Source organism: Carassius carassius, chromosome 27 (assembly GCF_963082965.1).
Source record: "Carassius carassius chromosome 27, fCarCar2.1, whole genome shotgun sequence".
In the NCBI taxonomy this organism is placed as follows: Eukaryota; Metazoa; Chordata; class Actinopteri; order Cypriniformes; family Cyprinidae; genus Carassius; species Carassius carassius.
The window spans coordinates 862,501-885,000 of NC_081781.1; the positions used below are offsets into that span (position 1 = coordinate 862,501).

The window sequence follows — 22,500 nt, forward strand, 5'->3', positions numbered from 1 at the left end:
AAGAAAAATCCCAAATTCAGTATCTAAGAAAAAAAGAATATAAATTAAGACCAATACAAAGAAAGGATTTTTAGAAATCTTGGCCAACTGAAAAGTATGAGCATGTACAGCACTCAATACTTAGTTGGGGCTCCTTTTGCCTTAATTACTGCAGCAATGCGGCGTGGCATGGAGTCGATCAGTCTGTGGCACTGCTCAGGTGTTAGGAGAGCCCAGGTTGCTCTGATAGTGGCCTTCTGGTATACGGCTGTGTTGACCTTGGACCTCAGAAAACACAGTGGACCAACACCAGCAGATGACATGGCACCCCAAACCATCACTGACTGTAGAAACTTTACACTGGACCTCAAGCAACGTGGATTGTGTGCCTCTCCTCTCTTCCTCCAGACTCTGGGACCCTGATTTCCAAAGGAAATGCAAAATGTACCTACATCAGAGAACATAACTTTGGACCACTAAGCAGCAGTCTATAGTCGTTTTTGTCTTTAGACGCTTCTGACACTGTCTGTTGTTCAAGAGTGGCTGGACACAAGGAATGCAACAGATGAAACCCATGACTTGCATACGTCTCTGTGTAGTGGTTCTTGAAGCACTGGCTCCAGCTGCAGTCCACTCTTTGTGAATGTCCCCCACATTTTTGAATGGGTTTTGTTTCACAATCCTCTCCAGGGTGCGGTTAACACTATTCCTTGTACACCTTTTTCTACCACATCTTTTCCTTCCCTTCACCTCTCTGTTAATGTGCTTGGACACAGAGCTCTGTGAACAGCCAGCCTCTTTTGCAATGACCTTTTGTGTCTCGATCTCCTTGTGCAAGGTGTCAACGGTCGTCTTTTGGACAACTGTCAAGTCAGCAGTCTTCCCCATGATTGTGTAGCCTACAGAACTAGACTGAGAGACCATTTAAAGGCTTTGCAGGTGTTTTGAGTTAATTAGTTGATTAGAGTGTGGCACCAGGTGTCTTCAATATTGAACCTTTTCACAATATTCTAATTTTCTGAGATACTGAATTTGGGATTTTCCTTAGTTGTCATTTATAATCATCAAAATAAAAAAAATTAAAAACATTTGAAATATATCAGTCCATGTGTAATGAATGAATATAATATACAAGTTTCACTTTTTGAATGGAATTAGTGAAATAAATCAACTTTTTGATTATATTCTAATTATATGACCAGCATATATACACACACACACACACACACACACACACACACACACACACACACACACACACACACACACACACACACACACACACACACATAACCTACTGGAAATGCTAAAAAAAATGTTTTAGAAAATATCTCTCTTACCTTGAAGTTGTATGTGGACTGAGGCCTCCTCTGTGCTTCTCTGTGCTGATCTGAGTTCAGTCTCACTCCATTGTTTTGGCTGTAGGTGCTGTAGAGACACGATACGGGCCTCTGGTTGGGTTTTACATCTCTTTTATCAGTACCAGGCCCTACACGAGCAGTTCTAGGTGTGAGCAGAATGTCCCGGGGCATCAGAATCGGCTGTCCCAGGAACATGGACTTGGCTCTGGGTCGTGACTCGTTCATGGTGTAGCTGTTCTTGGATTCGGGCCGAGGGCTTCCGCTCTCGCTGTGGACCGGTCTGGATCTGGAGCTCCAGTCTGACACCGGCTGTCCGTTCCTGTTCCTCTGACTGGCCTCATTGAACTCCTGATATTCGTAAGTCTCTCCTTCGGCTACCTCGCCCAGACGGCCCAGAGACTGGGCTCTTTTCCTTAAAGATGGGCTTGTTCTCCTCAACGAGTTTGAGCTTGTAACAGTGAGACGATTCATCTGTGCGATCGCCGCAGAAATGTAGTCCTCATGTCCGATGAAACTGCCGCGAACGATCCTCTGGAAGAGAGAATTCAACATGACATTAAAATATTTGACTTCACTGACACAAATGTAGCATTGCATCAGTGTCTCATCAATGAATGCTCTGCAGTGAATGGGTGCCGTCAGAATGAGAGTCCAAACAGCTGTGTTCCTCCAGTGAAAAAGTGCATCTGCTGTTGTCTCTCACATATTAGTTTAGAGCTGTTTAAATGCTCCATGATCTGTGCAGATTTCTCTCCTGATTCAGACCAGAACACTTTTTCACTGGAGGAAGTGTTATTATGGATTATAGACTCTATGTGTTTGAGTTAAAATCATCTTAATGCTGGATGTGTTTCATCTTTTGTCTTCTCCAGATGTTCACTGATGGACTGGAGTGCTGTGGATTATTGTGATGTTTTTATCAGCTCTCATTCTGACGGCACCCATTCACTTCCATTGATGAGACACTGATGCAGTGCTACATTTCTCCAAACCTGATTAAGACACAAACTCATCTACATCTTGGATGAACTGAGGGTGAACACATTTTAAATTTTTGTTTTGTCATAAATCAGTTGCACACTCAGATGCAGTTATATAATGCACACAATGCATGACAGCTTTAATTACAAACGTGTGCTTCACATTCCTGCTCGGCAAACTGAGAAACTTTAGCCAGCGGGAACAACGATGTGCCTCTCAGATGGTGCTTCATCACTCAGTCACCAAAAATCCAGTTCATGCAGCTACAGCTACAGTTTGATTGACAGCTGATAAATCTGTATACAGTTATTTAACTAGCGGATGTTTGTCCTCAGGATGGTTTAAAAGAAAAAAACTAATATTTATTATAATTTTTGCATGATGTTTCGGATTAATCGTCATGAAGATAATGGCAATAACTTTTGAAAATAATGCAAAAAAAAACAAACTTTTTTTTTTACATATTATTTTTTTTACATTCTTGTGAAATTCACCTAGCGACTATTTATACAATAATAACATAATAATGTTAAAAATATAGTTGTATTACTGTAATATACAATATATCTATGATGTGAAATGCTTTGCAGTATCTAATATTTTTGATAAATTATAAAAATATATAAAAAAAATTTTATTAAAGTTCTGCATATAATTTTCTTTAAAAATACCATATATATATATAATTTTTTTTTTTTTATGTCAATAAGCTTTGCATGAACTGGTCAAGAGAAAGCAATAAACATGATGCTGATGAAATCATTATATAACAGCAGCATTGAGCAGGTCTGTCTGTCCTCTGTAATTAGAGGATAGAAACTCATCATGAACACATCTGAATGGTGTTTCTGATACGTGAGTACCCTGGGGAAATATGACAAAGACCTTGGCTTCGATATAAACCGAACCTCCCTCTACAGAACCTGTTTAACTGAAACAACTGGAGCTGCAAACATGAGCACGAAACACTTTCTCAGGGAAAAGCCTGGTCTTAATGTGACGTTTCTCAAGTAATTACTGAAAGTGCTACAAGGAGTGTGCCAGAAAAATAATGTTATGTAGTTTTGCAAATAATGCCAAAAAAATAAATGCCATATATAAATGCATTAAATTCCATAAACAGTATTGCATTACACAAATTTATTTGCAGTCCAATGCAATGCACTGTACTATTAACTATATGTTTTTTGCATGATATTTTTAATTAAAGGTAAAAATAAGGCTAAGTCTCGCAAATAATGAGATAATTTTTAATATTTATTTAATTCAAGTGAAATATGATTTGAAAATGTTTTATGGGATTCACCTATAGCGACTTTAAAATAATTACATAATAATATACAAGAATATACACTATACCCATGCAGTGAATTTCCTTATATTTTACCTAATTTTCATAAAAATAAGCTTAATAATAATGCCATTCAAATAATGCATGCATATATTTTTTTTATTTACTTATTTATTTTTTGAATCTGGACATGTTTTTGTTAGATTCATCTATAGATTATAGTATTTATTATATAATAAAAGTAGAACTATTATTCACTATATTCTTAATTGTCATAAAAATAATGCTACTAGTTTTAATAATTAATTAATATATGTATAATTCATATTATAGTTTATCTACATTATATATGCAATAACATGACTGCATGCATTCAACAAATACATGACAAAATCCAATGCAAACCTCATGTGTTCATGTGTGTATCCTGAAGCAGCTTTACCTTCTGTGGTTTGAGCTGCACCTGTGTGATTCTGCAGGGGTCCACCACAGGTTTGGGTCTCCGGAGCGTGTCTATGAGGCTTTGCCATTGAGGCGGCAGACCCACGAAACAGTCCTGCACCGGGTCGAAGGACGTGTGCACCCTGTGCTCGAAGTTCCTCGGTGTGGAGATCTCCAGCCTCCTCCTCTTCTTCTTCTTCTTCCACTGGAACATCCTGCTGGAAACAAGAGTGTGTCCCATCACAACACCACAGCTCTGAGAAAATACAAGACTGAAGAGAGGCGGAGCTGTCAATCAGACACCTGAGGACACGCCCCTTTCCTGAAGCAGGGCAGAAACACAGTAAAACCTGAGACTGAGAGTCTCCTGTAACACGGTCGCAGATCAGGTCTAAATGCACATTTAGTGAACCTTGAGAAACTAACGACTAGAGAGTGGATCGATATTGCTGGGGTTCAAAGAAAGAGAACACATGATGTATATACTATCATTTTGTATGATAGTTTTCCCTTATTTATCATTAAAAAAATTATGTGTGAAAAAAATGTGACTGAAATATGATCTAGACTTGTTTTGTGTGAGATGCATCCACATAGTGACTATAAATAATAATTACATAATAATGTTAAATAAAATGTTATCACTAGAATATAGAATATATAAAAGCTTAATAATAACGTTAATAATTTGTAATGTAAATCAGTTAGATGTTTATAACTCAATACAGATATAAAACGATCTAAATATCAGTGACTTTGTACGATTATAAAGCAGTCAGTTCGGGAGTTGGAAGTGTGAATCATTTGAATCAGTTCGGGAGTTAGCGGGTTCGCGAATCATTTTAGTCAGTTTGGGGATCGCGAATCATTTGAGTCAGTTTGGGAGTTCGGAGCGGGTCCGCGGATCATTTGAGTCAGTTTGGCAGTTCGGAGCGTGAATCATTTGAGTCAGTTCGGGAGTTGGGAGCGTGAATCATTTGAATCAGTTTGGGAGTTAGCGGCTTCATGAATCATTTGAGTCAGTTCTGGAGTTCAAAGCGGGTTCGCGAATCATTTGAGTCAGTTTGGGAGTTCGGAGCGGGATCGCGAATCATTTGAGTCAGTTTGGCAGTTCGGAGCGTGAATCATTTGAGTCAGTTCGGGAGTTGGGAGCGTGAATCATTTGAATCAGTTTGGGAGTTAGCGGGTTCGCGAATCACTTGAGTCAGTTTGGGAATTGCGAATCATTTGAGTCAGTTCAAGAGTTCGGAGCGGGTTTGCGAATCATTTGAGTCAGTTCGGGAGTTCGTAGCGGGTTCGCGAATCATTTGAGTCAGTTTGGGAGTTCGGAGCATGAATCATTTGAGTCAGTTCGGGAGTTCGTAGCGGGTTCGCGAATCATTTGAGTCAGTTTGGGAGTTCAAAGTGGGTTCGCGAATCATTTGAGTCAGTTTGGGAGTTCGGAGCATGAATCATTTGAGTCAGTTCGGGAGTACGGAGCGTGAATCATTTTAATCAGTTCGGGAGTTCGGAATGGGTTCGCGAATCATTTGAGTCAGTTCGGGAGTTCAGAGCATGAATAATTTTAATCAGATCGGGAGTTTAAAGCGAGTTCGCGAATCATTTGAGTCAGTTTGGGGATCGCGAATCATTTGAGTCAATTTGGGAGTTCGGAGCGGGATCGCGAATCATTTGAACGCATTTTGAGTGCCTTCTTTCACTGCATTATTAGGTGTATTCAAATGCATTTATGAATGCATGTGAATGATCACAAAATTCAAGATATGGGGGTTAGAAAATGTATATATTTATATCATTTTATGTAGTTAATCAATATCACACGAAGAGTGCCTTTTCAGTTTCTCTCCAAAAATCAGCATGATTAAAATGTGATATTTAGTTACTACAAACAATAATTTAATTACAAATATAAAAAGTTGCAGAATAATGTAATATATGAATCCAATCCGCGTTATTAGTAACGCGTTACTGTAACGTAGTTACTTTTGACAGTAACTAATACTGTACACATTACTTTTTAAATAAATTAATTCCGTTACCGTTACCGTATGGTGCATTGTCCGTTACTTTTTAAAAAATGAATTAATTTTGACTGAAGTGCAGCCTAACCTGTTTGCAGCAGCGAGGCATTGTAGGATTGGTGGACGCCAACCACTGTAAACACGAAGACGCACTGTGGGCGTGTTTCCGTTTATTCAAGTATGTGCGGCAGTCATGGCGAGTCAAGGCGAGAGCAACACGAGTTTCTCAAAGTGGAAATATGCTTATTATTTCACTTTAGTTGAGCATAAAGACAAAAACCTTTTAGTCAAATGTAAGCTGTGTCTTTCTGGTTCGAATGTCCTATCCTAGCACACGAATCTGGTGGTACTCCTCTGATACTGCTTGGTGACTTCAACATACACCTAGATAAACCCCAGGCTGCTGACTTCAACACTCTGCTCACCTCATTTGATCTCAAGCGAGTGTCTACTACAGCGACTCACAAATCAGGCAACCAACTGGACCTCATCTACACGCGCTGTTGCTCCGTGGACAACTCTTCAGTTGCTCCACTGCACACCTCAGACCACTTCCTCATTACTGCTAACCTAGCACTTACTCCTGAAGTGCCTCACACTCCAACGCAGGTCTCCTTTCGACGGAACCTACGCTCACTCTCTCCATCTCGCCTATCTTCTGTGGTTTCATCTTCACTTCCTTCACTCTCTCAGTTTTCAGCTCTGGACATGAACAGTGCTAAAGACACTCTTTGCTCCACTTTAACATCTTGCTTGGACAACTTTTGCCCACTGTTGTCTAGACCAGCACGCACCGCCCCATCTGCCCCCTGGCTGTCCTAGGTTCTCCATGAACATGGAGGCTAAACTCAGGGCTGCAGAGAGTAAATGGCAGAAATCAAGAAACTCTACCAACCTCAGTGTGTATCAGTCTCTCCTCTCTTCCATCTCTGCAAATGTCTTCACGGCTAAAACATCCTACTACCACAACAAAATTAACAGCTGTTGTGATGCTCCGACACTCTTCAAGACTTTCTCTTCTCTTCTTAATCCGCCGCCACCACCTCCTCCATCGACTCTTACAGCGGACGACTTTGCAGTTTTCTTCACAAATAAGACTAGATCCATCAGTGACCAATTCTCCACACCGCAGACTGAGGACAACTTCACAATGACCAATGCACACTCTTTCTCCTCCTTCACCCCACTCTCAGAGATGGACGTCTCCAAACTTCTCCTGTCCAATCATCCTACTACTTGTCCACTTGATCCGATCCCCACTCACCTCCTTCAAGCGATCTCCTCTTCAGTCATACCTTCACTTACTCACATTATCAACTCCTCTCTTCACTCTGGAACATTTCCCTCAGCATTCAAGCAGGCTCGGGTAAGCCCACTGCTCAAGAAACCATCTCTAAATCCAGCGCTTCTTGAAAACTACAGACCGGTATCCCTTCTTCCATTCATTGCAAAGACACTTGAGCGAGCGGTGTTCAACCAGTTTTCTATGTTCCTTGTACAGAACAACCTCCTGGACAGCAACCAATCTGGCTTCAAAAGTGGCCACTCAACTGAGACTGCTCTGCTCTCGGTTACTGAAGCCCTGCGACTAGCAAGAGCAGCTTCAAAATCCTCGGTACTCATCTTACTGGACCTGTCTGCTGCTTTTGACACTGTTAATCAGCAGATTCTCCTTTCCACCCTCAGGATGGGCATCTCTGGAACAGCACTCCTGTGGGTTAAGTCCTACCTCTCTGACAGATCCTTCAGCATGTCTTGGAGGGGTGATGTTTCTAAGTCACAAAAACTTGCTACTGGGGTTCCTCAAGGCTCAGTACTTGGACCACTTCTCTTCTCCATCTACATGACATTATTAGGATCTGTCATTCAGAAGCATGGCTTTTCTTATCACTGCTACGCTGATGACACCCAACTCTACTTCTCATTCCAACCAGATGACCCGATGGTAGCTGCTTGCATTTCAGCCTGTCTGAGTGAGATCTCTAGCTGGATGAATGACCAACCACCTTCAGCTCAACTCCTGGTGATTCCAGCTAACCCATCGTTTCATCACAACTTCTGTACACAATTGGGTTCGTCAACCATAACTCCTTCCAGGACAGCAAGAAACCTATGAGTTGTGATGGATCATCAGTTAAGCTTCACAGACCACATTGCTACAATGACCCGGTCCTGCAGGTTTGCCTTATACAACATTAGGAAGATTAGACCCTTCCTGTCAGAGCAAGCAACCCAACTTCTTGTCCAAGCTCTTGTTCTCTCCAGACTGGACTATTGTAATGCTCTCCTGGCTCTTCCTGCATGTACTGTCAAGCCTCTGCAACTGATCCAGAATGCAGCAGCGAGGGTTGTCTTCAATGAGCCAAAAAAAGCTCAAGTTACTCCTCTCCTCATCAGGTTACACTGGCTACCAGTAGCTGCTAGCATCAAATTCAAGGTACTGATGCTAGCCTACAAGACGACCACTGGCACGGCACCAACTTACCTAAACTCACTGGTCAAATCTTATGTGCCCTCCAGAAGTTTGCGCTCTGCAAGTGATCGACGCCTTGTGGTGCCATCCCAAAGAAGTTCAAAATCACTCTCACGGAGCTTTTCCTGGACTGTGCCCAGCTGGTGGAATGACCTCCCAATCTCAATTTGTACAGCTGAGTCTTTACTCATTTTCAAGAAACATCTAAAGACTCATCTTTTTCACCTGCACTTAACCAACTAACACTAGCACTTTTCCTTTTCTTGTCTTTTCATTTTATATATATATAAAAAAAATAATAATAATACCCTCCCTATGCGTTCTGTACTAGACTAACTGAGACTTGTCATGGCACTTGTATACTGTTGTTGTTCTCTTGTTGACCTGACTGCTTCTGTTGTTCTCATTTGTAAGTCGCTTTGGATAAAAGCGTCAGCTAAATGATTAAATGTAAATGTAAATATATGTTTCTCGAAATTGATTCTGAATAATTCAGATTGCTTTCATTTATTTATTTCAAAATGTTCTGTGTTATGTTGTCCATTGTTGATAGTTTTCATACTTAAGCTGTGAAAGGAACATTGTTAAGGGCTCAACACAACAGCTTTTATGATGCAGAAGCCACTTTAGTTTTTGATTCTGAATATATTATTCAGGTGTTTTGTTATTTATTTCAGAAATCCTTGTGATATACAATATTCAGTTTGTGTTGGTCTGACTTAATCAAAATAGTGTTTAAAAATTACTTTCTGTTTTACTTTGTGTTTGTATAGACCATAACGCATAAAAGCGCATTAATGGGAACATTAAAGAAAGTTCTTTAAAAAGTTACTTTTAACAGTAATGTCAAATAATTTTGATTTTGGAGTGATTTTGTGAGATTCTTGTCTCTGATTTTCTGCTGAAAATAAAGCTTAAATCAAACGATGATGAAGACAAGCACTTTGAAACATTTAATCTCGTGACCTTTCATGACCCTCAACACCCATCCAGATGCATGAGATAAACAAGAACAGATTTATGAACCCATGCTGAATTTATGCAAATACAAGCGACACAAAATATTATTTCTCATTTTTAAGCAATTATTTAACATACAATATATATCTATGCAGTGAAACTCTATGCACTAAAATATATATTGTTTTTGATAGTTTTTCAAATTTATACAAAACAATTGTTATATTTAATTCGATTTAATTATTTAATTTAAATATTATTTTTACTACAATAATGTACATAGTACCTATATTTAATAATAACACAATAAAGTTAAAAATAGAATTGTATTACTATAATATACAATAAATCCATGCAGGGAAATTCTATCTACTATATCAGATATTTCTGTTATTATCATAAAAAAGTGATGCAAATAATGCATATATTTTACTCTTATTTTATTTTTTGGAGTGAAATATGATCTATTGTGTGCCATTTCAGGTATTACTCTGTCTTCTGTTATGCAAATATCAAATTAAAATAACATGCATATTTATAAAGCATCTCTTTTTTATATATAATAATAAAAATCTTGCAGATTCTTCGGGGCTCTTGCAAACAAATAAGTTTCACTGTGAGCTGATTACTATGCAGAAATAGTACACTGTCCATATTTCAGTTGTCTAGAGTTATTCTAGAAAAACCTGTGGTTAGTAATTTGTTTAGTCAAATTGTCCCTTTTGTTTAATGTAGGTTAAAGAGTCTGTTTCTATATGATTCAGACCTGCATTAGCAGACGTGTTTAATACAATAATGACTCTATAATTCAAGAAAAGGGTTCAAACGCTTTCAGAGCAGAAAATAAGCCAAATAAGATAAGACATACCAAAAATGCATGAAAATCTATTTATTTCACTCTGCCAGTTTTACTATGTTTATGCATAAAGTCTGTTTTTTTTTCTCAAAAAGTAATAATTATAAAATATATCTGGCACCATCCTCAAATATTAATATTGAATGTCGAAGAATAATTTAATTTGTTTAATAAAAAAAGTTTTAAAAAGTGTTTGTGTGTTGCACTGATTAAGAATATTTTTCCGCAAATTGTTTTTATTTTAAATTTATATTTAAAAAATATTTTTTTTTTTTGGATATAAAAATCTAGAATTGCAAAAGCTTTAAAAAAAAAATCAGGAATAATGTTAAGCAGAAAAGATGGAGAATGGTTTTTGAACTTTTGAAATTTGTCAGAAAGTATATTGTTTTAGCCTAAAAGAATATATATATAAATAACAATAATTTATAAAAATATATTTTTTATTATATTTTATTTTTATATGTTCTGTTTTCAGTTTAAATTAAAAGTTGTAATATTTTTTAGGTGTTTTTTTTTCTCTATATAGTTTTTAGTTTAGTTAATTTAGCTTTATTTATTTAACTATTTCAAGTAATGAAAATGTTTTTATATGGTTTTAGTTTTAGTTAATGATAATATAACAAAATAAATTAATTTTTAAAAATATATAATAATTACACACTGGTAGTAACGTGATAAATAACCTGGATACATATTTATAAAAATTCACAATACACCTGAGATACATATGTGCCACATCTACTCAATCTTTTAATGACAGATTTTTACAAATATATATACTGTTTATATATACAGCTGAGGTTAAAGGTTTACATCCCCTTTTCAGAATCTGCAAAATGTTCATTATTTTACCAAAATAAGAAAGATCATACTAAACATTATTGTTTATTCAGTACTGACCTGTATAAAATATTTAACATAGGGTTAGTGCACAGAAAAATCCTTCATCTATCAGCATCTCTGAGTATTTGAACAACCCTTTCCAGCAATGACTGTATGATTTTGAGATCTATCGTTTCACTCTGAGTACAACTGCTACAGAAGATAAAACCATGCATTAAAACTTTTTGAATGTAAATATCAGGGTAAATTTCACTTAGTTTGTCTTCTGGGAAACATGCAGTGGTCTTCTAAAGCCTCTGAAGGGCAGTACTAAATGAAAAAAAAAAAAGATATGTAGGCAAAACAAGAAAAATGTACACATCTCCATTTTGTTCAAAAGTTTTCACGCCCCGGTTCTTAATGCATGGTTTCTCCTTCCGGAGCATCAGAGAGTGTTTGAACCTTTTGTAACAGTTGTATATGATTCCCTCAGTGGTCCTCAGAGTGAAAAAATGCATCTCAAAATCATACAGTCATTTTTGGAAAGGGTTCAAATACACAAAAATGCTGGAAAACCAAATAATCTATGGGAGCTGAAGGGTTTTTCTGAAGAACAGCAGACAGTTTATCTGTTCAGGATAGACAAGGGACTCATAAACAACCATCACAAAATAAAAAACCACAGCTGTGGATCATTCAGCTAACAACACTGTTAAGAATCAAGGGGCGTGAAAACTTTTGAACGGGGCCATTATTATAAATCCAACTATTAATTTCTCTTGTGAATTGTATGTAAACAGTCTTTTATGGGAAACATCTTAATCAAGTAAGTACTAAATAAACAATAACATGCATTTTGCATGATCCCTCTTTATTTTGGTGACATAATCAACATTTTGCAGATTCAGACATTTTTGACCTCAACATTCCATTGTGTTTAGAATGCATCAAATAAACTAACATGTAAACGTAAAGCCTGCATGAGGCTCTTACCTGTGGATTTGTGTTTGATTTCCCTTCAGTTCAGCTCGTTCACATCATCTCTCAGCAGACCCTGATCAGCACAGAAACACAGTATATGAGCGAGGACGTGAAGGGACACACACAAGCGTGTACATAAGTTGATGATGTGGAGATGGTGAAGAAACTCTTCCTGCGGCACGTCGTGACATGAGAGCATTCATGACCTACATCTCAACGTGCCAGGATGGATCAGAAGCCAGCGCCCACAAGCAACAAAAGCACTAGTTAGAATAGCGAAGGCTTGTTAACCCATGAAAACCTGACTTTAGGGGTGTGCAGATATTCATGCAACTATTGCATGCCATTTATTAAGCCAAAATGCATGTCAATACTCCACATTAAACAGGTCAGGTTAAACATTATTGACTCAGTGTTATTTACCAAGTCATATCCTTTAGGACAAAGTTCAGAAGTGAAATATGTTTAGTTTGTTGTGTCTGAACAGTCAAGTGTCTAACAGTGTTCAGTGTATAATATGTTCTTTGGTAATGCTGTCTTATTTCCCAGTGTTTGACACTTAACGATGTGCACGCTTTGAGATATAATGTCTCTGATGGAGACCCTTGTCCTCTGCAGCTGATAAACTCAAGTTTAACTCACAAACACATGCAGATGTTGTATGTGTCACATTATCTGCAGAAACGCCCTGCATCTAATTCATCTGCAGATTCATTTACACTCACCAAACTGGTTAAGGGTTTCATGAACAGGGTTTGTAACTGTAAGCCATCCAAACAACACACCAAACACAAGAACAAGAAAACGATTATTTTCTATTAAAACAGAAAACATCAACGCAACACTGGGATCTCTGTGACGTTCTTTGATTGTATTTCTTATAATTTCCCATTAAATGGGTATGGTATTTTGTAATAAGATGACGTGTTATTTTAGTATAATTTAGTGATTATTATAGTTTTTATTCAGATTTTTAATGCATTTTAATTTTTTATATTTTATTGTAATTTTATCTAAAGTTTTAATATTTATTATTGCATGATGTTTTTACAAAACGTGTATTATTATGTTTTAATGTTTTATATTTGTTTCTAATTTTATTTCAGTTTTAGTTATTTTAGGACATTTTTTTTTAAATAAAATAAGTATGTTTTTATATTTTAATAACTATAATATTCTTGTTGCTGTCACTTGACTAGTTGAATTTGCAACATTTGCAAAATCTTTCAGGCGTAATATTTATTAATTTACCTAATTTTGAGAAATAAAAAAGTAAATGGGAATAAAGAAATTTTTTTTTTGTAAAATTACAAATACTAGAACTACTGGAAAACACTCTGATATGAGATGCATGCTTCCAGAGAGATGATAATCTATGTCTGTGCATGAATTACATTCAATATAAGTTAAAGAAAGCTTTAGAAATCACCTTAAACATTTCTCCTCTTCATCAATCCCAAGTTCATGGAAAATCCATGTCCAGGAATGTCACGATCTGTTTAGACAAGCAAAAGATCAGCCTTTACACAACTCCTGCACTGTTATGCATTAGTTTAGTGCAGACTAATCAAGACACTGGATGATTTACTTTTGAGTTTTCCCTCAAGAAATAATATAATTAGAATGAACTAAAACTAAAATGTAAAATGTATTTATCATTATTGTTACTTGAAATAAAATAAACGTTAGCTGAAAGTACAAATAAAAAAGTCTAATTTTATTTTAATTTAAGCACAACAATAAGTAAATATAAAAGTGAAATAATACAAATAATAATAATTCATAATAATATTATATTACAATAGTAATAATAATAACACAACAAATTTGCCAAAACTTTAACAATATTTTACTTTATAAAATAACTAAAGCTGAATAATAGAATAAAAATATGTATTTTAAAAAGACTAATGAAAGTTATAAAAACAACAAAATTACAAAAAGATGATCAAAATTTGACTTTAAAATAACTAAAAATGTAATAAAAAATTACTAAAAATCTATATTTTGAAAATACTAATGAAAGTTATAAAAACAGTTAAAAAATTTTACTTCATAAAATAATTAAAACTGAAATAAAAAATGAATACAATTCTATATTTTAAAGAATAATAAATGTTATAAACACAACAAAATTACTCAAACTTAAATATTTTACTTTAGAAAATAACTCAAACTGGAATAAAAAATAACAAAAAATCTGTATTTAAAAAAAATTATGAAAGTTATAGAAACATAACAAGTCTTGAACAAAATTTTACTTCATGTTCTAAAATAAACTAAAAACAGAAACTGACAAAGACATAAAAAGAAAATGACAAAACAGCAACACCAACAACAAAATAACTATAACTTTAAATGAAAACAGAAAGTACGAAAATGAAAACAAATTCAAAATCTATAACGGTATATCAATGAAACTAAAAGAGCACTGTAGAAATGCAACTAAAAAATCACTGTTTTTCTGAGTTGTGAGCTTAACTGACATGAAAATCTGGTCAGGAAAACTCTTGACGGTCTTAAACATGTTTCATGTCCTTTAAAGTCATCTATACAGTGATCTTTTGTGGTGAAACATGACCCAGACGAGTTTCATGTCTGACTCTGGCAGCAGAACGAGAAACTGAAGCACTTTTACACTCGGGCCCCAGAGAACCGGAAAGATGAGGACAAAGGCGCTCACCTCTGTCTAAAACCACATGTTCTCCAAGAGCTCGCCTCCTCAATCCTTCACCTTTCCTATCTTTAGTCCCCAAAACAAACACCAGCACCCTTCAGAACCAGAAGCTTCTCTTAGAAAAGCAAGAGTGAGACGATAAAGACAGAAAGAGAGGATTTCGGTCCTACCTGAGGATCGCAGCAGCACTCATGAAGGTCTCTCTCTCTCTCTCTCACACACACACACACACACACACACACTCGAACATGTAGATCTGCGTGCTGCTGCATGTTCTGAGGGTTTGGGAGCGTCTCTATCCACGCTGACTCACTCACATTACAGACTTCTAGTGTGCTGCAGGGCGTTAAAGTGGCCAGAGTCGACACACAAGGCTTCAGTCACTTCCATAAACCAGATCTCCATCAGACGCCTGCTGTGCTGGGGGTCCTTCACCTGATTTGGTGTTTCTGGCCAAAAATGGCATGTAAATCTCTCGTTATGTGATATTATCACCAAATCTTGGATTCAGTCTTTTTGAAAAATGAAAACATTAGTTAATGCTATGACATTGGAAGCCTAGTATCTTAAATCACACATGGTACGTATAACAACTAACACAAATAATTTTGACAGTATTCACTCAAAAACTGATATAAACGAAGACATATGATCAGCCAGCTCCAAAAAATAAAAAACAAAAAAATCACCAGCCTTTTAAAAATGATTTGTAAATCTCCCATTTTGTGATATTATCACCAAATCTTGAATTCAGTTTTTTTGTAAAATGAAAATATGAGTTAATTCTATGACATTGGAATCTTTACTCACACATGGAATAACTAACCCAAAAAATGTAGTACTTTTTTATTTTTTTTATTTCATGCAATCTTTTTGTCAAGTTGTTTTCTTTCAATTGTTGCATTTTTTTAGAACTGGTTAATTATAGGCCTCACTGATTTAAGCCCGCGCACCTCAGTTTTTGAGTAAACAAAGCATTATTTATGAATAATTTTGACAATATGTTAATAGACTTAATGAGATCAATAAGAATTTTTTATTTTGTTCATTTCTGGGATGTTTCCCACACCTTCTTACGCTTTGTGGTGGTCCGGGTCAAAAATGACCCGCCTACAAAAACTAGTTTGTAAATCTCGTTATGGAATATTGTTCCCATATTTTGGATTCAATCTTTTTGTCAACTTGTATTTTTTCATTTAGCACTGATTTTGTTTTTCTTTGGGGAACTGGTTAATCATAGGCTTCACTGAACTGAGCCGATGTACCTCAGATTATGAGTGAAAACAGTTTTGACAATATTCACTCCAGTCTTTGAAAAAAATGCTTGTAAATCTCTTATTATATTATGACCAAATGTTTTGAAAAATGCAAGAGCTATTTTCTTTTTTTTTATTGTTTTTTTTACATTAGACTAAATTGTACTGACTGTGCTAATGCATACAACAACTTCTAGCCAAAGAAAACAGATAATCTTTCTACTTATTTGGGATTTCATATAATGTGGGGTTCTTATAAGAGATGATGTACAGTCACATGGTTGTTCAAATGGACAAGTAAAGACATTATACAAATATTTACACAACTGACTGAGTTTTCCAGAAAAGCGCATGATAAGAACAGAATATTTACTGTAAATGAGTCCTGCATGTACAAAATAACAGCTAATGATTTAAAACAGTGTGTTACAAGGACCCTGACATGAAACCATAGTCAGAAAAAAAGAGAAGTATTAATTGATAGAAAAGTGCATTGAAACTATTTGTTCCCGACTGTCATATTTGATCCATCAGTCTTTTATGACTTACATAATCTAATTAGTGAAAATATGCAGGAAATTACAGCTTTTTTTTTTTTTTTCGCAATTTGGTGCAGATGCTGATTTTATTTTGCATTTTTTTATCAAGCATTTTGATGCTTGTAATGCAATTCAATGAGAGCTTTATATCCGTAGAGAAGATACTTCCATCAAACGATTTAAATATGAGTCGTCACTCTATATCTCCAAAAATGTGTCTTAAGATGAGATTTAAATGATCCAAACATATAATGCAATGCAATCAGATGATGATGGAGAGATAAACGTGAAACCAAACATGAGATCAAAGCACTTTCCACCATCAGTATCCGAACTAAACGGCTGTTGCAAATTTATAAACTTAGATTTTTACTGTTTAAACCTCAATAAATGAACGGACAGGAGAGCGTTGGGTTTATTTCATGGACTCCAGACCCCTAAAACAACTTCCAGAACATGAAAAGAGGAAGAAGAACAGCAGCGTGGAACATTTGTGGAGCGCTGAAGAATGTGTGCCACGCCTCAGACGTGTGGAAGATCTGCAGAGACACGCTCCAGACCAACACACATGAGTCAGAGATCTCCTACTACTCTTCTTCTTTTGTTTTGAGAAACATTCATGTTTAGATTATTTTGACCCGGGTGTGAATGAAGTCCAGTTAGGTACTTTTTATATACGAGTTATATTAGTGTCAAAAAAGCTCTTGTAAAATACATTTAGACTTCTCTGCATAACTCACACACTTCTGCCACTATGGCAGAAGATAGTGGCAGCTGCATGAAAATAGTGATCTTTTCTATTTTATTTTTTATCTGAAACTGGAAAATGGAATCGTTTTCTTCAAAACTGTCCGGGTTAGTCGTTACGTTTCTTTTGTTAGAAATAAATATGTAGGCTAGATTTCAGAAATTTGGGCTGTTTTTTGAGAGATTTAATTAAATTGCATTAAATCCAATGAGGTACTACTGGCTGTTTTCATATTATTCTAAGTTTTGTATTTGCATTATTATCTATTGTTGGTGTAACTCGTGTATAATTTTACATTTCAAACATTTTCTATTGATATAAAAAGGGGTAAACACAGTTATAACGGGTTAATATTCAAAGCTTGAACATAAAAAAAGAATTCACATTTGCCCAATATTAATAATAATAATAATAATAATAATAATAATGAGAGGCTGCTGATTAGATACAACATAGTTTTGGCTCACAAATATTTGAAAGTTATGACTGTTTTGTAAAATAACAATGTTTAAGTCCAAATGGTTTCATGCATAGGTTAGAAAAAATTAGTAACTAGTAACACTAGTTCTGGATTAAAATACACAAGCTGCTCGACACAATCTTTGGTGCATTTTTTGTTGGTGCCGTTTAAGATTATTTTAAACTCATTTTATTGTAAATGCATTAAAAAAAGGTAACACTTTACAGTAAGGTTCCTTTTGTTAACTACACAAGCTAACAATGAAATTTACTAATCCATTATTAAAATAAATAATTGAACCAGGATATAATATTTAAAAGACATGCACTAACAATGAACTGTTGTATTTTATAGCACATGATCCTCACTGCTATTTTTAGATTTAATTCATGTTAATTAACAAGCTGTTGTTGTGAAGTGCAATCATGAAAATTTAATAATTACTGCTTTAAGGGCGATTCATGCAATTAATTGTCAAATAGCTGAATGTGTTGTATTAGGATGATTAGTATTTAGATTTTCAGGTTTCCAAAGCAACATTAATTAAATAATAGAGATTCAAAGAGGTCAGATAATTTATAATAATTAAATAAAAACAAGTGAAAGAATAAAAACTTAGATTTCATGACACCATCATTTTTTATCTTTTACATATACAATTTTTACAAATTATTATTTTTTGTTACTGTTTGTATTATTCTATGTTTATTTGAATTAAGTTTAAATTATTTCTTTAATAACATTTGACTATTTTCTTTATAAAAATAAATTTATTTTAAAGTATGTTTACTATTTTAATTATGCATTAAGTAGCATAAAAAAAAAAATAATCAAAAACAGTCGTTATTGTATAGTGTCACACTTTAATTATTACATGCAACATCCTCTCAAATCATTAATAACTATCATCTATTAGATGACTGTAAATTTAATGAGATTAAATTGAGATTTTCTTCATTTCTATTATTAATAAAAAAAAAAAAACAAGATTACATTGCAGAAATAGTTTATTAAATGTGTATAAAAAGCAATGTAAAACATTATGCACTGCTGCTGTTATTATTTTACACATGACAATATCTTCATAAGCTGTTCTTCACAATACTGATGAGCTCAGACAAAACCAGCTCTGAACACTTTAGTCCAGGATTCAAAATCATGTGGAAGAAGTCTTTCCATAAAGACTGGACGGGAACGCTGGAAAAACAAGACCATCATTAGATCAAATACTTGACCTGCATACATGATAAACTCACAACAATGACACATCTCACCCCCAAAATCACCTCAAATTGTGAAATAATGATGCACAAGATACATTTATAACATCTATTACTGTTGTTTTTATTTTAAAACTATTTGAAAAAAAAAATTAAAATGCATTTGTCCCAAAATCCACATTACTAAATTAAAAAAATTGTGACAATTTGCATAAACTAAAGACAGCACCAAATATTATAAAAGGTCCGCACACTAAAAAAAAAAAAAAAAAGGTAGAATTATCACACTAAAAGTGGTTTATTCTCATGAAAATGTTATTTGAAAAAAATACACAATTCTGTGTTGATTTCTGTATAATGATATCAGCTGCTGTTTGTACCTGTGCTGAGATCCAGATCCTTCATCTAAAGTCCAGGCCGAGTTTTCCTGCTTCACGGTCATCGGGCGATTAAACAGCAACATGTGCACGACTTCTCCAACACCGATCAGATCCACCTGTCGCAAAAACACAGATATGAAGCGCCAAAATCATGATTTTCCATGCATTTGATGATTTTCTTAAGATTACTCTCTACTGCACCCTTGAGGCAGGGTTCACAATGCATTTCAATTATTTAAATTGAATATTCAGCATGAAATACTGAGACTGAATATAAAAATAAATCATTAAAAAAATGAAAAGAAAATAGATACAAATAAAGCTAAACAAAAAAAAAAAAATTAAACGCCATAAATAAAAACAAATATAAATGTGTCAAAATTAAAATAAATACACACACAAACATAAAAAAAATAATATAAATTTATACAAACATGAATAAATTAAAAATGTAAATATTTAAGTGTAATAAAAAATATATAAAAACTGTAATAAATACAAATCAAACAAATAAAAATACATAAATACAGTAATAAAAACAAAATATTTAAAGATAAAATTACAGTTAATAATTATATTATCTTAGTTCATTTTAAATCCAACATATACTAATTATTAAAATCAAAATGTGTGCTTGTTAACATTAGTTAATAGTCTTACATATTTACAATATTTACAACAAAAATCTATGACAAAAAAAGACTAATTACTTTCCCTTCAAATACTAATTAGTTGTAATTTTTCATGATTTTATTTATTCGCCTCATTTAAAACAATAAAATTTAACATGCTCTCTTATTCTTTTATATATTTCAATAGGTACACATCAGAATATGAACGTCGTTCGACTTTTTATGTAAATGTTGTGTTACATTAAATGACTATTGCAACCAAATCCAAACATTTTGTCCTCCAAAAACATATTTGAAACCTTAAAAGTAGACACTGCATTTAATGTGCATTGTGTAAGGGAAGAAACGGGGGATGCATGCACCTGATAGGGCGACGCAGAAGGCGACAGCAGACCCTGCTGTATGTATTTCTGAGCCGAAGGAAGATCTTGTGCTGTTGTGACGTCAGTCTGGAGCTGCAGATCCACCGAGCTTGAGAAATCGAGTGCTGTGATGCCGCTGCAGACACAAACACAGGAAGATCAGGTTAGAAACCAGCAGCACAATCCTGCGTGTGCATGTGCTTTATTCACCTACCTCAGGTAAAAGTACAGCGAGTCTGGCTTCAGGCCTCCGTGAACCACTCGACAGAAATGAAACCGTTTCACCAGCTCCAGCAGCAGGACGACCAGCAGAGAAACATCGGCTCCAGCTCTGGGCTCGGTCAGGAGATCCTACACAAGGAGAGATGAAGACAGAAGACGGTGTGAGGACACACACATGCAGAGGATCAGGAGAGTCCGAGCGAGCCGAACCTGAAGCGTGTCTCCGTGAGGAATCCTCCAGAGAGTCAAGCAGCCGTCCTCAAACACATGACAGCAGATCTGGACATCAGCGTCCGCTTCATCACCACACCGTCGAGACCGGAGCTGAGAGCTGATGAAGAAGTCCCACGGCACTCCGGACCCATCCACCTGTACATCATACACATACAGAGATTAATAAATCAGGAAAGAAAAAAACACACATTTATATATATATATATATATATATATATATATAATTACGTATCAAAGAAATGAAAATCCACATAAAGGGTGAAAAATTAGAGCAAAACATACTTATAGAACAGAACAAATTTAGGAAAATAAATAGAAGTGCATGTATAAAATCTAAAATAAATAGAGCATTATGACAGTAAATAAGAAAAGTGAAAATATATAAATGAAGCATGAATACAAAAGAGGAAAATAAAATAAAACAAACTAAAGTAAATAAATGTACAGTAAGAGTACATTTATTTATTATAGTAAATCATAAAGAAGTAAAAAAAAAAAAAGAATATAAAAAAAAAATATATAGAGCATAAATACAGAGTAAATTGTAATGATCAATATTGTTATGTGAAACAAACAAACAAAAACAAAAAAACACTTCTTCATTTTTGGGGTGATTGAAACTAAATGAAAATGTAAAATAAATGATACAAATAAATAATATAAAAAAATAATAAATGTTGCTTAAATAACTTAAGTACTAAAATTACTACAACGCCAATAAAAGTTAAAGTTGCAATTACAACTAAATACGATATATTATATAATATTATAAAAATGACAAAGCACATTAAAATGATTTCATTTTTAATTAAAAAAAAAATATATATATGAAAAATCCAAATATTGATAAATATTATAAAAGTGTATAAATAATACTAAACTGATACTGGTAAATCTATAATACTAAGTAATTATTAGGGTTAGGGTTACATTTTACAGTAATGTACTTTCACATGCTCCAAATGCTGAAGGATTAGAGTTCAAACTGTACACCTGATGAAGACACACTGTTCACATTTAATTAGGTGGACTAGACTAGACCGTAAAAGAGGAGCACTATCTAGGGCCCTTAAAGTGATCACCTTCAGTAAGACAGCAGAGGAGTCTGAGCAGTACAGAGTGAAGTCCTTCAGCGTCTCCATCTTACCGCAGTAAACCAACACCTCTCCATCTGGAAGAGTGTAGAACACACTGTTAAACATCATTAGAGCAGCGCTTCCCTCCCACTGCGCTGCTAGAAGTTATTGAGATGAAGCTCTTAGCAATGCAGATTACTAATAAAAAATTAAGTTGTGATATATTTACGGTAGGAGATTTACTAAACATCTTGATGGAACATGATCTTTACTTAATATCCTAATGATTTTTGGCATAAAAGAGAAATGTATCATTTTGACTCATACAATGTATTGTTGTCTATTGCTACAAATATACCTGTGTGTTAAACTGAGTGCCCATATATCTACAATAAACTTTATAACTTGTAAAATGATGAAAATTATACATTTTCTGTCTCCGATTTTGTCCGTTCTATTGACGGACAAAACACAGATCTCCATTGTTCACTCGTCAGAAACATCGTTAACTCATTTGAGCATGAT

The 22,500-nt window shown here is 34.7% G+C and overlaps 3 protein-coding genes across 6 annotated transcripts in view; 1 reads left to right on the top strand and 2 right to left on the bottom strand.

The window, feature by feature from the left end:
- Positions 1-15,111, bottom strand: part of pak6b (p21 protein (Cdc42/Rac)-activated kinase 6b) — a 29,897-nt gene extending 14,786 nt beyond the window's left edge. Inside the window, exons 1-6 of one of the 3 annotated variants that reach the window (XM_059511996.1) lie at positions 15,017-15,031; positions 14,853-14,941; positions 13,599-13,664; positions 12,182-12,242; positions 4,055-4,271; positions 1,320-1,871 (exon numbers count right to left, since the gene is read on the bottom strand). In XM_059511996.1, coding sequence (XP_059367979.1) covers positions 1,320-1,871; positions 4,055-4,267 — 765 coding nt within the window. In that variant the 5' untranslated portion in view covers positions 4,268-4,271; positions 12,182-12,242; positions 13,599-13,664; positions 14,853-14,941; positions 15,017-15,031. Of the gene's footprint in view, positions 1-1,319; positions 1,872-4,054; positions 4,272-12,181; positions 12,243-13,598; positions 13,665-14,852; positions 14,942-15,016 lie in introns of all 3 variants that reach the window. The other 2 variants (XM_059511997.1, XM_059511995.1) reach the window with 2 other exon arrangements.
- The window catches only part of ppp2r5cb (protein phosphatase 2, regulatory subunit B', gamma b), a 170,353-nt gene extending 150,187 nt beyond the window's left edge, over positions 1-20,166 (top strand). For both annotated transcript variants that reach the window (XM_059511998.1, XM_059511999.1), the window contains one exon: positions 20,151-20,166. The gene's annotated coding sequence lies outside the window, so the exon portion shown is untranslated. The remainder of the gene's footprint in view (positions 1-20,150) is intronic.
- The window catches only part of LOC132106377 (mitotic checkpoint serine/threonine-protein kinase BUB1 beta-like), a 3,965-nt gene continuing 361 nt past the window's right edge, over positions 18,897-22,500 (bottom strand). Inside the window, exons 2-7 of the mRNA XM_059512000.1 lie at positions 21,982-22,070; positions 20,876-21,034; positions 20,658-20,794; positions 20,444-20,579; positions 19,450-19,565; positions 18,897-19,046 (exon numbers count right to left, since the gene is read on the bottom strand). Of these exons, the coding sequence (XP_059367983.1) occupies positions 18,932-19,046; positions 19,450-19,565; positions 20,444-20,579; positions 20,658-20,794; positions 20,876-21,034; positions 21,982-22,041 (723 nt within the window). The 5' untranslated portion in view covers positions 22,042-22,070 and the 3' untranslated portion in view covers positions 18,897-18,931. The remainder of the gene's footprint in view (positions 19,047-19,449; positions 19,566-20,443; positions 20,580-20,657; positions 20,795-20,875; positions 21,035-21,981; positions 22,071-22,500) is intronic.